General features: G+C 43.9%; 1 protein-coding gene across 2 annotated transcripts; it reads left to right on the top strand.

Annotated features, from left to right (window-relative positions):
• Positions 1 to 452: 452 nt before the first annotated feature.
• On the top strand, positions 453 to 15,663 carry CCDC117 (coiled-coil domain containing 117). 2 transcript variants are annotated; one of them, XM_007975270.3, is made up of 5 exons: positions 453 to 800; positions 1,460 to 1,510; positions 8,083 to 8,307; positions 10,172 to 10,309; positions 12,454 to 15,663. In XM_007975270.3, exons 1-5 carry the CDS (start codon positions 613 to 615, stop codon positions 12,689 to 12,691), a joined length of 840 nt encoding a protein of 279 aa, XP_007973461.3. In that variant the 5' UTR covers positions 453 to 612; the 3' UTR covers positions 12,692 to 15,663. The 2 variants fall into 2 exon arrangements, with proteins under 2 accessions (XP_007973461.3, XP_007973463.1); XM_007975272.3 differs by lacking the exon at positions 453 to 800 and adding an exon at positions 826 to 976.
• Positions 15,664 to 16,804: the final 1,141 nt, after the last annotated feature.

Raw genomic sequence — 16,804 nt, 5'->3', positions numbered from 1 at the left:
TTGTTTTGAGACAGGGTCTCCCGGACTCAAAAGATCCTCCTGCCTCCACCTTCCAAATTGCTGGGATTACAGGACTGAGCCACCGCCCAGCCCTGGCTCTAGATGTTTAAATTCATGTACTCCACACATCAACTCCATGATTATATGTACTATTATTATCTCATTTTACCACTGTGGAAACTGAGGTACGAAACTTGCGGAGTGAGGATTTGAACCTAGGTCATACTCTTGGTCAGCCAGAGCCACCCTTTTTTTACATTCGTAGGAAGATATGGTTCACACTGTGCAACACATTGATCTTTTCATTTTACTCTTCTGTGGCTTGTTCCATATCAACACATAGCCCCGGCTAAGAGGTCGAGAGACAGCCATTTTGTTTGTAGTCTGGAAGGACTGCAAATCCCGGCATCCCTCGCGGCAGCGGCCCGCTACACACAACAAATCCCGGCATGCCCCTGAGCGGCCCGAGGTGGAGGGTTCTAGAAGGCGTGACGTGGGGTCGAGAGCGGGATCGGAGGCTGGCGCCTTTCGGCAGTCGCTGTGGCTGCAGCTGCCGGGCCTGGGGACGCGGGCGGCCGAGGCCGCCGTCGCAGCTTCCTAGTCTCGCCGGCTATGGCTACGCTCGGCCGGCCCTTCAGCGGCCTCCCTCTGAGCGGCAGCTCGGACTTCCTGCAGCCGCCGCCGCAGCCGGCCTTCCCCGGCCGGGCCTTCCCGCCAGGGGCTGACGGCGCCGACTTGGCCCCGCGGTCGGGACCCCGCGCAGTCCCTAGCAGCCCCGCCGGGAGTGCGGCGCGCGGACGGTGAGGAGCCCGTCGGGCTCAGGGAGGGCGGGCAGGCTGGGCGCCCCTCGCGGCGGGCACGGGCAGGGGCGCGGACTCCGCGCCGGGGCTTCTTGACTTTCCCTCCCTACGGCCCTCCGCGGGAGCTTCGCAGCCCAGTTTACAGATGAAGAAACTGATCCCCAGAGACGTTAACTGTAAGTCGCCTGGGGTCGCACAGCCCAGGAGTCCGGTCCGAACCTCGGCCCGACTGTGTCCCCGAGAAGTGAGACTTCCAGTTGGAACCTGGGCGACTCGGTCTGGGTGCCCCCTCGGCGCGGCCGCTGTTAGTGACAACTTTCAGTGTCTCATCTGCAAAGTATGCCGAGCATGGGACTGAAACGGGTCCTCTCAGTGAGATTATGCAAATAAAGTGCTTAGCACAGCGCCTGCCCCGAGGACGTTTTCCCTCGTTTGTTCTTCCACCTTGACAAAACGACAAGTTGAGATTTCAGTGCCCAGTTATGTCGGGGCAGCCCACCGTTACCCGACTGACCTGTGATTTGTACCCATCCCACTAGGCTCAGAAAGGGACGTTTGGTGTGTGGGGATGAGCAAGATTATTGGAGCAAGAAAGAGGATCCTGAAAGCACAAGCTCAAGTACATTTCTGAATTGACTGACTTTTGTTTGTTCCAACAGTGTTTCTGTTCACTGTAAAAAGAAACACAAGCGAGAGGAGGAGGATGATGAGTAAGTTTCAGTGGTTGTTTATTCACTCTATGGTCACCGTTAATTGAACCCATGTTGTAGTCTAAATTACTTGTTTAAGTGAAAAGGTGAAACATTAGATGAGTGTCTCTGGAAAGAGACACAGGAATTAGTGACACTGGTTGTCTTTTAGAGAAAGTAACAGTGGCAGGTCAGAGGGAAACTTTTCGCTCTGTAACAAATTGTAATGTTTGGATTTTGAGCTATGTTAATGTTACATGCGCAAAGTAAAATAAAAAGTACATATTGAAAAGTTGTTGGTTTTTTTTTTTTTTTTTTTTTTTTTTGAGACGGAGTCTCCCAGGCTGATGTCGGCTCAATGTAAACTCTGTCTCCCAGGTTCATCCCATTCTCCTGCCTCAACCTCCCTAGTAGCTGGGACTACGGGCGCCTGCCACCATGCCTGGCTATTTTTTTGTATTTGTTTGTTTGTTTTTTTAGTAGTTGTTTTTTTAGTAGAGACGGGGTTTCGCCGTGTTAGCCAGGATGGTCTCGATCTTCTGACTTCGTGATCCGCCCGCCTCGGCCTCCTAAAGTGCTGGGATTAAGGCCTGAGCCGCCCCAGCCTGAAAAGTCTTTTTTTTTAAGTCTTTTTTTTTTTTTTTTAAGTCAGGGTCTCTGTCACCCAAGCTGGAGTGCAGTTGTGTTATCCCAGCTCACTGCAGCATCAAACTCCTTGGGCTCAAAATGATCCTTCAGCTTTAGCCTCCTGAATAGCTGAGACTACAGACTTGTCACCACGCTGAGCTAATTTTTTAAAAAAATTTTTGTAGAGATGGTGTCTCACTATGTTGACCAGTCTGGTCATGAACTTCTGGCCTCAAGCAATCCTCCCAGCTCTGGGATTACAGGTGTGAACTGTCACACCAGACTGTATTAAAGTCTTTTACTCCACACCCCTAGTTTTCCCCACCAGAGATAACCCGTTACCTGTTTTCTGTGTCTCCTTTAGATGATAATCTAAAAATTTACCAAGTTTTCAAGTCTTTTTCTTTTTTTTTTTGTTGGAGACAGGGTCTGATTCTGTCAGGCTGGAGTGCAGTGGCTATTTTTTTACATTCGTAGGAAAATATGGTTCACACTGTGCAACACATTGATCTTTTCATTTTACTCTTCTGTAGCTTGTTCCATATCAACACATAGAGGTTTACATAATTTCTCTTTAAATAGTTGAGTGGAAGCCAGGCGTGGTGGCTCACACTGTAATCCCAGCACTTTGGGAGGCTGAGAAGGGCAAATCAGGTGGTTAGGAGTTTGAGAACAGCCTGGCCGACATGGTGAAACCCTGTCTGTACTAAAATACAAAAATTAGCTGTGGGTAGTCGTGTGTGCATGTAATCCCAGCTACTCAGGTGGCTGAGGCAGGAGAATTGCTTGAACCCGGAAGGCAGAGGTTGCAGTAAGCCAAGATCACGCCGTTGCACTCCAGCCTGGGCAATAGAGTGAGACTCCGTCTCAAAAAACAAACAAAAAAATAGTTGTGTGGAATTCTTTTTTTTTTTTTTTTTTTTTTTTTGAGACGGAGTCTTTGCTCTGTCACCCAGGCTGGAGTGCAGTGGCGTGATCTCGGCTCACTGCAAGCTCCGCCTCCCGGGTTCACGCCATTCTCCTGCCTCAGCCTCCTGAGTAGCTGGGACTACAGGCGCCCGCCATGACGCCCGGCTAATTTTTTGTATTTTTAGTAGAGACGGGGTTTCACCGTGTTAGCCAGGATGGTCTCGATCTCCTGACCTTGTGATCCGCCCGTCTCGGCCTCCCAAAGTGCTGGGATTACAGGTGTGAGCCACCGCGCCCGGCCAGTTGTGTGGAATTCTGTTGTGGGACTTGGTATAGATAATTAACCAATTTCCTATTGATGGATTTCTAAGTTATTTTCTAATCTTTTGCTATTACAAATCTACCCTGACCATTCTTTTGAAGTTCTTTGTATATGTTTGGAAGTATATGAATGGTTTCCTTGATGCGGAATTGCTGGGTCTTAAAGTGTGTGCATTTTAAAGTTTGAATGTGAGTTTTTGCAAATTTATATGCCCATTAACATCTTCTCAACACAAGTGTATTTTTAAACTTTGGGATTGCTGCCTAACTAATACATGAAAAATTACATCTCATAAACAGGCAGTCTAATAGAAAAAGAAGTAAGGCCAGGCGCGGTGGCTCACTCCTGTAATCCCATCACTTTGGGAAGCCGAGGCAGGTGGATCACGAGGTCAGGAGTTCAAGACTAGCCTGACCAATATGATGAAACCTGGTCTGTACTAAAAATACAAAAATTAGTCAGGCGTGGTGGCAGGTGCCTGTAATCCCAGCTACTCGGGAGGCTGAGGCAGGAGAATCGCTTGAACTTGGGCAGCAGAGGTTGCAGTGAGCCGACATTGTGCCACTGCACTCCAGCCTGGGTAACAAAGTGAGACTGTCTCAAAAAAAGAATAAGAAGTAAAAAGATTTCTCAAAGATAATATCCAAGAACAACCAAATAAAAAAGTGTTCAACCTCATTATCTTCAGGGAAATGCATATTAAAGCCACAATGAGATGCCACTCTACCTCCAGATATTGGGATGCATGTGAAGCACCAGGAACTCTTAAACATGGGTAGAAATGTAAATTGGGACCATTAGGATCATTAGGCATCCACATTAAAGTCCTGATTTGGCATCCAGCGTAGTGCCTCATGTCTGTAATCACAGCACTTGGGGAGGCCAGGGTAGGTGGATTTCTTGAGCCCGAGAGTTTGAGACCAGCCTGGCTAACATGGCGAAACCCTGTCTCTACTAAAATACAAAAAAATAGCTGGTGTGGTGGTGCGTGCCTGTAATCCCAGACACCCCAGAGGCTGAGGCAGGAGGAGAAGGCAGAGGTTACAGTGAGCCAAGATTGTGCCACTGCACTCCATCTTAGGCAACAGAGCAAGACTAGATTACCATTTTGGGATGCTGGCTGTATTCTATATCTTTTCTTTTGTTTTTTTCCCCCCGTTTTGCTCTGTTGCTCAGGCTAGAGTGCAGTGGCACAGGCTCAGCTCACTGCCACCCCTATCTCCCAGGTTCAAGTGATTCTCCTGCCTCAGCCTCACAAGTAGCTGGGATTACAGGAGCATACCACCATGCCCAGCTAATTTTTTTTTTTTTTTTGAGATGGAGTTTCACTCTTGTTGCCCAGGCTGGAGTGCAATGGCGCAATCTCCACTCAGCACAACCTCTGCCTCCCAGCTTCAAGTGGTTCTCCGGCTGTACCTCCTAAATAGTTGGTACTACAGGCATGTGCCGCCTTGCCTGGCTAATTTTGTATTTTCAGTAGAGACAGGGTTTCTCCATGTTGATCAGGCTGGTCTGGAACTCCCGACCTCAGATGATCCTCTTGCCTTGGCCTCCCAGAGTGCTGGGATTACAGGCATGAGCCACTGCGCCCGGCCAATTTTTTGTATTTTTAATAGAGAAAGGGTTGTGCCATGTTGGCCAAGCTGGTCTCAAACTCCTGACCTCAAGTGATCTGCCTGCCTCGGCCTCCCAAAGTGCTGGGATTACAGGCGTGAGCTACTGTGCCAGACCAGTATACTGTAGCCTTTTTTTTTTTTTTTTTTTTTGAGATGGTGTCTCGCTCTGTTGCCCAGGCTGGAGTGCAGTGGCACAATCTCGGCTCCCTCAGCATAACCTCTGCCTCCCAGGTTCAAGTGATTCTCCTGCCTCAGCCTCCCGTGTAGCTGGGACTACAGGTGTGTGATAATTTTTTGTATTTTTGGTAGAGACGGGGTTTCACCATGTTAGCCAAGATGGTCTCGATCTCCTGACCTTGTGATCTGCTCGCCTCGGCCTCCCAAAGTGCTGGAATTACAAGCATGAGCCACTGCGCCTGGCCTATTCTGTGTCTTAAATTACATTGTCATTATTGTTTGTTTTGTAATTATTTGTTAAGCTATATGTTTGATGTAATTTTACATGTGTAGAATTTTATAGTTAAAAAGGTTAAAGAAGTTTAGATTGTTGTTTTAATTTATATTTGTTAATTATAAGTGATATTGAACATCTTTTCTTTTCTTTTTTTTCTTTTTTTCTTTTTTTTTTTTGAGATGGACTCTCACTCTGCCGCCAGGCTGGAGTGCAGAGCTGTGATCTTGGCTTACTGCAACCTCTACCGCCCGGGCTCAAGTGGTTCTCCTGCCGCAGCCTCCCAAGTTGCTGGAACTACAGTCGTGCACCACCAGGCCCACCTTATTTTTGTATTTTTAGTAGAGACGGGGTTTCACCATGTTGGCCAGGGTGGTCTTGATCTCTTGACGTCATGATTCACCCGCCTGGGCCTCCCAAAGTTCTGGGATTACAGGCGCAAGCCACTTCGTCTGGCTGTTTATGCATATTTTCTATTGGCTTATTGATCTTTTTCTTACTTATTTATAGAAAATTTTTTTTTTCTTTTTGAGACGGATCCTCACTCTGTTGCCCAGGTTGGAGTACGGTAGCACGATCTGGGTTCACTGTAGCAACCTCCGCCTCCTGGGTTCAAGCGATTCTTCTGTCTCAGCCTCCCGAGTAGCTGGGATTACAGGTGCATGCCACCATGCCTGGCTAATTTTTTGCATTTTTACCTGTTAGCCAGGATGGTCTCTATCTCCTGACCTTGTGATTCGCTCCCCTAGGCCTCCCAAAGTGTTGGGATTATAGGCGTGAGCCACCACGTCCTGCCAGGAAATCTTTATTAAGGAAGTTAGGGGTTTATGTGTGTTGCACTTGTTTTCTTCAAATTTATCCTTTGTCTTTTAATTTTGTGTATGATTTTTTTTTGCCATTGGACACTTTGGATTTTCTAAACTTGTTGATACATTGATTTATAAAACATTAGATTTGAAAGTTCCCTTAGTTTAAAAATCACTGGGTCCGGCGCAGTGGCTCATGCCTGTAATCCTAGCACTTTGGGAGGCCGAGGCAGGCAGATCACCTCAGATCAGTAGTTTGAGACCAGCTGGGCCAACATGGTGAAACCTCTTCTCTACTAAAAATACAAAAATCAGCTGGGCGTGGTGGTACGTGCATGTAGTCCCAGCTACTCAGAGGCTGAGGCAGGAGAATTGCTTGAACCCAGGAGGCGGAGGTTGCAGTGAGACCCACTGACCAGAAAATATTTCTGTTCCTTATTGCCTTGGGATTACTGTGTATAACACAGGAAACTTTTTGCTTTTATCTTTTGGGGTTCTCTCTTAAGATGTTATTATAGATGCCTAAATAAATAAAAAGTTTAAAGTATAGAAACTATTGGCTTAAAAAGTTAACCATCTTTAATTTACAAATGGAGAAGTTGAGGCCTTGGGAGGAGGTGGGATGAGACATTTGGATGTCTAATGCCCAGAAATGTGCTATCATATTATCTTTGGGACTTAATTATCATCGATCTCTATTTAGAAGGTGAACCTACAGGCATGAAATAACTTAGCCTAAATCATGTTGTTGGAGGTCAGAGTGCAGAACCCAGCTGTTAAACTCATTTGCATTTTATAGTGGAATTGTTAGATCGTGTGGGGAAATTACCTGTTCCCTTTAGATTTATTTTGCTTTTTGGGGATGTGGACTCTCTCACTGTGTTGCTCAGGCTGGTCTCAGACACTGGGCTCAAGTGATCTCCTTCCGCAGCTTCCCAAGTAGCTGGGACTGTAGGCACACACAACCACACTTGCCTTATTCTGCTTTTTCCTCAAGATGCAACTCATTACTTTACTGTGACACTTTGGAGAAGCCAGGTTAGTTTTTCTAGGTCCTAGTTTCCAAATAAAAAAAAAAAAAAAAGGATTTGATGAATTCTAAAGTTTCTATGAAGTACGAATTTGTTTAGGATGTGAAGACATTATGTTGCAAAGTGGGAGAAAATTGGACCCCACTATTGGTTGGACACTGATAGAGCCTCTGACATTTTGAAGGGGACCAAGAAATGAACGCTGTCCCCTACACCTGTAATATTAATACTTTGAACAAACCTCATGAGATGTACATTTTTGCCCTAAGGGAATATAGAATGGCTGCCAGACCATCTCCCTATATGTTTGATGGAGCAGTAGCAGTATGACAAAATATGCTGAATTGCTGAGTTTTGGTTTCTTTGTTTCATTCATTCATTCATTCATGGTTTGATTTAGTGTCTCACTATATTGCCCAAGCTGGTCTTGAACTGTAGGCTCAGGTGATCCTCCTACCTCAGCCACTCCACGTGCTGGTATTACAGGTGTGAGCCACCACGCCCAGCCAACTTTTGGTTTCTTTACTTCCCACTTGCCCTTTCCAGAGCCAAATAAGCAGGAATGACTTTAAGGTCCCACATTGAACACCTAACTGTCTGAACAGGCAAAATCTTGCAGGTGCATCTTTATTTGGCAAAGAGCAGTAGAAGAAAGCAGTTCAGTGTGACTGTGAGAATAGCAGGAAAAAAATGCAGTATTTTCCATCTTGTAATCACACACTGTCAAAAAAGTTAGTTTTTTAAATATAAAAATTTGATTGGAGATAGGAATGATAAATGTTTCATTTATATTAGTTGGGATTTTCATTGAATTTTTTTTCTGTTTTTCAGTTGTCCAGTAAGAAAGAAAAGGATAACTGAAGCAGAGCTCTGTGCTGGTCCTAATGACTGGATTCTTTGTGCACATCAGGATGTAGAGGGGCATGGAGTAAATCCCTGCATTAGTGGCCTTTCCGTACCTGGGATATTAGATGTTATTTGTGAAGAAATGGATCAGACAACTGGAGAACCACAGTGTGAAGTTGCCCGAAGGAAGCTTCAAGAGATTGAGGACAGGTAACTGGGCAGTGTATATAGCTGGTTTTATGCTGTTTCCTTGTAATATCTCTGCTCATATAAGCTAATTCTATTTATCATTTGGTGATACCTTGATCCTTAATCTCTCAGAAAGACTGTAAGTCAGAGAATTCAAATCATATTTTTTTTTTGTTTTGTTTTTTGTTTTGTTTTGTTTTTTAGATGGAGTTTTGCTCTTGTTGCCTAGGCTGGAGTGCAATGGCGCCATCTTGGCTCAGTGCAACCTCCGCCTCCTGGGTTCAAGCAATTCTCCTGACCCAGCCTCCCGAGTAGCTGGGATTACAGCCATGCGCCACCAAGCCCAGCTAATTTTGTATTTTTGGTAGAGACAGGGTTTCTCCATGTTGGTCAGGCTGGTCTCAAACTCATAACCTCAGGTGATCCACCCGTCTCAGCCTCCCAAAGTGCTGGGATTACAGGCGTGAGCCAACCCGCCCCCCCTTTTTTTTTTAATTGAGACAGGGTCTTGCTTTGTCACCCAGGTTGGAGTGCAGTGGCTCACTGCAGTCTTGACCTTTCAGGCTCAACACATCTGCCCCCCTCAGCCTCCCAAGTAGCTGGGACTGCAAGCATGCACCACCAGCCCTGGCTAATCTTTGTGTCTTTTATAGAGACGGGATTTCACCATGTTGCCCAAGCTGGTCGTGCATTCTTGGGCTCAATCAAGCCGCCTGCCTCAGCCTCCCAAAGTGCTGGGATTACAGGCGTGAGCTACTGTGGTGGGCCAGTATACTGTAGCCTTTTTTTTTTTTTTTTGAAACAATCTCGCTCTGTCCCCCAGGCTGGAGTGCAATGACACCATCTCAGCTCCCTGCAACCTCTGCCTCCCAGGTTCAAGCAATTCACTTGCCTCAGCCTCCTGAGTAACTGGGATTACAGGTGTCTGCCACCACACCTGGCTAATTTTTTTTGTATTTTTATTTTTATTTTTGGAGACAGAGTCTCGCTGTGTCACTCAGGCTGGAGTGCAGTGGTGCGATCTTGGCTCATTGCAATCTCCGCCTCCCAGGTTCAAGCAATTCTCCTGCCTCAATCTCCTGAGTAGCTGGGATTACAGGTGCCTGCCATCACACTTGGCTAATTTTTGTATTTTTAGTAAAGACAGGGTTTCACCATGTTGGCCAGGCTGGTCTCGAACTCCTGGCCTCAGGTTATCTGCCCATCTCGGCCTCTCAAGTGCTGGGATTACAGGCATGAGGCACCGTGCCCGGCCATGAAGTATGTGCTTTTAAAGTGAATTCTCATAGAACTGCGAAGTGTTTTCACTTCCTGTCTCTGAATATTAATTTTGGTTTATGTGATAATTCTCTGAAAAACATTCAGATTTGATTATATGTAAAACTTTTTTGTTAAATGAAATGTTGAACAACCCCCCGAGTATGGGTTTTTTTGTTTTGAGACGGAGTCTTGCTCTGTTGCTCAGGCTGGTGTAGAATGGCACGATCTTGGTTCACTGCAACCTCCACCTCCTGGGTTCAAGTGATTCTCCTGCCTCAGCCTCCTGAGTAGCTGAATTACAGGGATGTGTCACCACACCCGACAAATTTTTGTATTTTTAGTAGAGATGGGATTTCACCATGTTGGCCAGGCTCTTCTCCAACTCCTAACCTCAGGTTATCTGCCCGCCTCAGCCTCCCAAAGTGCTGGGATTACAGGTGTGAGCTGCCACGCCCGGCCTGAGTATACCTTTTATACTCAGGTATAGCCTCATTTTTTGCTTAGTCTATTGCTGTATTACTTACTGCTTTTATCCTTTTTTATTTTTAAAATTTTGTCTAAATACTAGAATATATAATAGCTTGTCTAAATATTTTTTCTTCTGCTGATGCCTTAATTGATTTAGGATAATTGATGAAGATGAAGAAGTTGAAGCTGACAGAAATGTTAACCATCTCCCCAGTCTTGTCCTTTCTGATACCATGAAAACAGGTTTGAAGAGGGAATTTGATGAAGGTTTTACAAAGAAAATGATTGAGTCTATGTAAGTTTTGGTACCTGATTTCTATTTATTTATGATCTTTCAGGGAAAACCCAGTGTCTAGATTCTGCCCATCCTGTCCTCGTCAGCTCTTTTTATCTCCTGATCACCAGGCAATCGGAGATTGGCTTTTTCCTAGTTCATTGGGTTGAGCAAAGTGCTTTACAAGCAGAAGTTTGAAGTACGGGGAAGTGGCTGCCTTGCCTACTTACTCTTTCGTTCCTTTGAAGACCTAAAATGGACTGTAGTCTGCTATTTGGAAATGGGATGACTGGCAAGAGAGCCCACTCTCTCAAGTTCTTGTGATAGGATATAGGAACCACATTTCAAAGGCTCCTGTTTACCCGGCTTTCTAAATTACCCAGGAACAACATTGAGGCCTAGGAAACAAAAAAAAAGTGGCCCATCAGTGAAAGTAGTTACTGCAAAGACTGCAAAACAAAGCTCATATTCTTGGCTCATTAGCATAGTCCTTCCAGGCCTTTAGCAGAGCTGTTTTGCTTTTAATCTAAACACAGTTTATGAGCTCAGTTATCTGGTTTCCTAGATCATCAGAGTAGAAGCAGAAACAGCAAATGAGAGCAGAACAAACAAAACTCCTAACAGGGAGCTGTGACTACACTGTGAGGACAAGAGAGGAACCTGGAAAGCAAACACAATAACCTAAAAAGTAAAGTGGCCTGGGGCCTGTGAGTAATGATTAGCCCAGCCCTGTAATCCTGTAGTCCTTGAAGCCTCCGTGATCTCAAATTGTCATTATTAACTATGTAAAATAGTAGGGAAGTTGGTTATAAAGTGCCATTTAGGTATTGCCTAGGAAAGACTTTAGATGGAGTTGGTACCCAATGAGGGCAAGTTTCAGGTATCTGAAAAAACCTCTTAGGACACCAGTCTCAGTGAGGCCAGATAGATGAGGCATTATTACCTTTGGATACAGGGGGAGATGATTTGTGCTAGAAGTTCAGCTGCTATTTGGTCTTATCACAGAGGTTTTGCATTAGGGTCCTATCTTGAGCTTATAATTAACTACCCAGCCCTAAGGGTGGGTAAATAGCCGTAAGTAAGCTGGTCATGTTACCCTCCAGCCTAAAACATAGCACTTTCTGCTTTTGGTAGTTTTCCAGAAGCTAGCCTTTGGGGGTATTTCATTGTTTTGTTTTATTTTTGCTTCCTCTTTGGGCCCAGACACCATCGCTGCCACAGTGTGTGTATAACATAGTCATTTTGCCTTAACTGTGAAGCTTGTTTTGTTTTGCTTTGTTTTGTGTTTTGAGACAGGGTCTCACTCTGTCACCCAGGCTGGAGTGTAGTGTGGCATGATCACAGTTCACCACAGACTTGACCTCCCAGGCTCAGGTGATCCTCCCACCTCAGCCTCCCGAGTAGCTGGGACTACAGGCACCCAGCTAATTTTTGTATTTTTTGTAGAGACAGGGTTCACCACATTGCCCGGGCTGGTTGCAAACTCCTGGGCTCAAACCGTCTGCCTGGCTTGGCCTCCCAAAGTGATGGGATTACAGGCACGAACCACCATGCCTGACCCATAAAGCAGTATACTTTGTACCTGTACTAAAAGGCACCTGAGATACTTTCAGCATGTTTGTCCAGTGTTTCCTTTTCATTTATAATGATTTAGTATAAGCTAGCTGCCTACATCTAATATTAACCACAGTTTTAAAAAATTTCTAACAATCAAGGGCTCTATGTTTTCACATTGGATTTTTAGATACTTCCCATCACAGCATCATGACATCCACTTGATTTGGTTAGATATACATGTTGAAGTGTGCAATGTTATGTATTTGAGGGCCGTTTCTAAAGATCAGTTGGAGCCAGACATGGTGGTAATGTGCCTGTAGTCCTAATTACTGGGAAGGCTAAAGTGGGTAGATTACTTGAGTCCAGGAGTTAAAGGCTGCAGTGAGCTATGACTGCCACTGTACTCCACCCTGGACAACACAGCAAGACCCCATCTCTTTTAAAAAAAAAAAAAAGAAGAAGAAAGTAAAGATCAGTTTGTGTGTTCTAAATCTCCTGTTTTGCTACCATCAGTCCTTAAGGTATTAGGTAATGTTGGCTTTTCAACCTATAGCTTTTGTTTTCATGTCCTAAAATTTTTTGATAAAAGTCTGTATTTTATGTCTTAGGAGCCGTCCTTCCATGGAGCTTGTTCTCTGGAAACCCCTCCCTGAACTCCTTTCTGATAAGCCAAAGCCATCCTCTAATACTAAGAACTATACAGGAGAGAGCCAAGCTAAGCATGCAGCTGCTGGCACTGCCTTCCCTCAGAGAACTGAACTGTTCTTGGAACCTCGGCAACCAGGGATGTCTCTTTATAATAGTTTGGAGACAGCTACTAGCACAGAAGAAGAGATGGAACTCTAGAAACCAATTTCTACACTAAAGTTGTCAAATGTTAGAAGAATCCTGTGTTCAGTTATGAGACTCTTTGCATAGTATAGGGACTTGAAAGTTTTATGAAACGGGTGTAATAATATCGCCACCTGTGATTTGGGGGTGGGACTCTCATTTTGGGTAGCCATTTATTGACTTCAACTTTTTGCCAAGGAAGTTTGTCTCAAGGGAAAAGCAGTTTTCTGTGGGGCTTATTAAAGGAATGTTGGTTTACAGTTTCTTCGAAGATTACAGCCTCTTCAAAGACAAGTATAGAAGCTGTATGTGTAAGGGTGACTTAAATCATATATCACATTGTCTAAACTATTCAGACACTTGGAGAATATTCTCCTTGAATTAAAAAAAGATGATTAAGAAGGATGCTCCTACTACAGCTGTATCCTGACAGTTAAGTCACAGTGTGTAGATATGAGCTGTTTACAGTGGTGACTATATCTAATTGGGGAGGAGGGAAGAGAGCAGTAGCTTAAGCCTGTTGCTAAGAAATCTAATTTCTTAGCAACTTGTAATTTAGTTATCAATTCAATATAGCTCGTTGATAGCCAATAGTATTGTGGCTCTCCTCTTTGACTATGAAAATAATAGAGAAAGTTTTTCCTTCAAGGCTTTTTTGCCTTGTGCCACTGTTACTCCTTGGTTTCCCTTGCGTAATTGATAAGCCCAGTTATTCAGTAATGTTTACAAATTAATTGACTTTCAATGATAGTTAAAAGACTTATGTAACCCATCTGCAATTTGCCTATGGGAGAAGCATCCTTTAGTTCATCCTAAGGAAGTGCTTGGTCAACTAAACCCAGCATTGATAACTTTAGTAATTTTTTAAAAAGTTATACTTGTATCAGCAAGTTTTTTTTTTTTTTTTCCCACCGCAACCTCCACCTCCCGGGTTCAAGCAATTCTCCTGCCTCACCCTCCTGAGTAGCTGGGATTACAGGTGCCCGCCTCCACGCCCAGCTAATTTTTGTATTTTTAATAGAGACCGGGTTTCGCCATGTTGGCCAGGCTGGTCTCGAACTCCTGACCTCAGGTGATCTGCCCACCCCAGCCTCCCAAAATGCTGGGATTACAAGCGTGAGCCACGGCGCGCAGCCAGCAAGTTACTTTTAAATGTTAATTTAGAAAACAGTGAATGATTAGCTGAAAATATATGAGCAGGTGACATTGAGGTTTACTGAAACAGCCAATTTGACTGGTGCTGAGACTTGGTGCAGTAAGCCTAAAAGGTAGTGGAGAATTGCTTCCTGCTAGCAGGAAGCCTTCATCTTCTTGAGTACCTAAACCAGGCTTCAGGTGTCCTTTGAGGATAGCCAGGTTTGAAATTTGTAGTTTCTCAGGAAGAGCTCTTCTGTGTGGCAGGGGCTGATAGGGCAAAATAAAATGACAGTTTCTTTATTGCTACAGAGTATCCACTATAAGTTATTAAATGAGTGTAATGGTATAATGCCCTTCCATCACAACAGGACACCACCCCAGTTTTGTTTTCTGGGTTTCTTCCCCCTTTGTAGGAATCAGATACCTTTGTAGAAAAAAAATGGCTTATGCCACATAAAGGTGAATTTTTAGAAACCACCTTCTAGGCGTTTTTGGAACCCTTACTGAAATCCCTCCCCTTGTTACAGATGGCATAGAAGTCACAAGCCTGTTCATTGGACTGTTACTTCTTTGCCTGTTCCTGCTTTCTCTTTCTGTCTGGATAGTCAGGAAAATATTTAATGTTTAATATTTAAACAAAATATTTAATATCTATACAGTAAAATTATTCAAACTTCAAACCAGTATTGAAAGCAGTTGGAAACCAGCTAATAGTTTCTTAATCTCAGATTTCGAGATGAATGTAAACTGTATTCTTTCGAAATGTGCAAGTGTTTGATTCATGCCGTTTGATAAACTTCTGCCTTGTAGTCATTGTTTGATGGGACCAACTTGTAAAGTTTGTAGCCTTAAACAAATCTCCATGCTAAAAAATGTGTTCTAGTGCAACACAAAAACATGAAGTGACTGCCCAGAGGTAGAGTTAGTGTTTAGGTGGAAAGGAAGATGACAACTTTCCAAAGAAGGACCTAAAACACACCAAGATTGTCTTCTACAGGAATTGTTGGGCAGGTCTCCGACTCAAGGTCTTACGATGAAAAGGAAGAAACGAGCCCCCAACCCAAGGCTGTGATACTACTGGTAAATGTAGGAGAGAATTAAGATTCTGTTAATTAAAATCCAAACAGAGCTTATTTCACTAGTCAAGTTACCTGACATGATAATTATTTCTGCAGGATAATTGATGTTTTATGTTCTTTTTTGGACTTTATCTTCTTGCATATGTTTCTACAAAAATTGTTTTCTTCATCCTTGTGGTGCTTATTCATCTGAGCCGTCTCCACAGTCCCAATGCCTCTGCTTTTTGTTTTACTTTTGTAGCATAAGGGTTTTGCTTTTGCTTTGCCTTAAGATTTCCCTAGGGAGTTATCAGGGCTTTTCGTTTTGTATAGCTTTTGCAGCATGGATCAAACATTGGCTTACTGTGCTAATGTGTGAAGAGAAAAAATTATCTAAAGCAGGTGAGCTTTAATGAACAAATGTGTATTTTATCTGAGTTTGAGTAGGGTGTGTGTGGTTTTTGTTTTTTGTTTTTGTTTTTGTTTTTTTGTAATATGAAGAAAGTCCAGTTCTCATAAATATTAGTCACTTAAAAAACTGCTACTCTTTCTTGAAAAGGTACACATGTAAAATTTAGGAAAATAACTAAGGTAGGGGCAGGAACCATAAGAAGAATGTTTACCTGCATGTTCATGTATTATTTTGGATTTGGAACTTGGCTTTGTTTTTCAAAAGTGACAAGAATGGTTCAGTTCTAGGAATGTTCTGGAAGATGCTGTTAATTTTACTTTAAAATGAGAATCTGGTGTTTCTGTATTTTATCGTTTTCAATAAAACTTAAGTGTTTTGGACTTTTGAGATATTTGTATTACTCCACTTAAATAATGAAATCAAATATCTCCTTTCCTCTCAATTGTAGTTGAAGCAGCATTCGTATTAGTGAAGGACTTAAATTTATGCTGAAGGGATGATTATGTTGGGATAAAGCTTAAGTTTCATATTTGAATTAGCTATTCCCAAAATAGGCAGGCTATGTGTTGCTGTTCTAAAACCCATAGACTGCTTTCCACTCAGAGCAATTCACTGCTATTGTTAGTATTTAGATGGCAGTGGTAACTGTGTATTCAAAAATGTTCAAATGGACCAGGTACGATGGTGCATACCTGTACCAGCACTTTGTGAGACTGAGGCAGGAGGATCACGTAAGCCCAGGAGAGATGGACCTGGACAATGTTAGCAAGACCTTGTCTCTTTAAAAAAAAAAATGTGTGTGTGTGTGTGTATATATATATATATTCAAATGTAGAGTTGGAAGAGTGGCATACAGAGTTCATAGAGGGGGTTGAGGATCTTTGAAAATGGGGAATGGCGCGGTGGCTCAAGCCTGTAATCCCAGCACTTTGGGAGGCCGAGACGGGTGGATCACGAGGTCAGGAGATCGAGACCATCCTGGCTAACACGGTGAAACCCCGTCTCTACTAAAAAATACAAAAAAATAGCCAGGCGAGGTGGCGGCGCCTGTAGTCCCAGCTACTCGGGAGGCTGAGGCAGGAGAATGGCGGGAACCCGGGAGGCGGAGCTTGCAGTGAGCCGAGATCCGGCCACTGCACTCCAGCCTGGGCGACAGAGCGAGACTCCGTCTCAGAAAAAAAAAAAAAAGAAAGAAAGAAAATGGGGAATGGAAAACCCAGTGATGTTCACTTACGTGGTGGTTAATTTTCTTTTTTTTCAGACGGAGTTTTGCTCTTGTTGCCCCAGCTGGAGTGCAATGGTATGATCTCGGCTCACCACAACCTCTGCCTCCTGGGTTCAAGTGATTATCATGCCTCAGCCTCCTGAGTAGCTGGGATTATAGGCATGCGCCACCACACCTGGCTAATTTTTGTGGTGGTGGTTTTTTTTTTTTTTTTTTTTTTTTTGAGACAAAGTCTCACTCTGTTGCCAGGCTGGAGTGCAGTGGTGCAATATCGGCTTGCTGCAACCTCTGCCACC

The sequence above is a fragment of the Chlorocebus sabaeus genome, chromosome 19 (assembly GCF_047675955.1).
Source record: "Chlorocebus sabaeus isolate Y175 chromosome 19, mChlSab1.0.hap1, whole genome shotgun sequence".
Taxonomy (NCBI): domain Eukaryota; kingdom Metazoa; phylum Chordata; class Mammalia; order Primates; family Cercopithecidae; genus Chlorocebus; species Chlorocebus sabaeus.
This window is presented reverse-complemented; position numbering and strand designations above follow the sequence as displayed.

What these genes read in the sequence shown, in the direction of transcription:
- CCDC117 (XM_007975270.3), top strand. Translation starts at nt 613, where the DNA reads ATGGCTACGCTCGGCCGGCCCTTCAGCGGCCTCCCTCTGAGCGGCAGC. An exon ending in CGAGAGGAGGAGGATGATGA is followed by an intron (nt 1,511 to 8,082) that starts GTAAGTTTCAGT and finishes TCTGTTTTTCAG; the next exon opens with TTGTCCAGTAAGAAAGAAAA. An exon ending in CTTCAAGAGATTGAGGACAG is followed by an intron (nt 8,308 to 10,171) that starts GTAACTGGGCAG and finishes TAATTGATTTAG; the next exon opens with GATAATTGATGAAGATGAAG.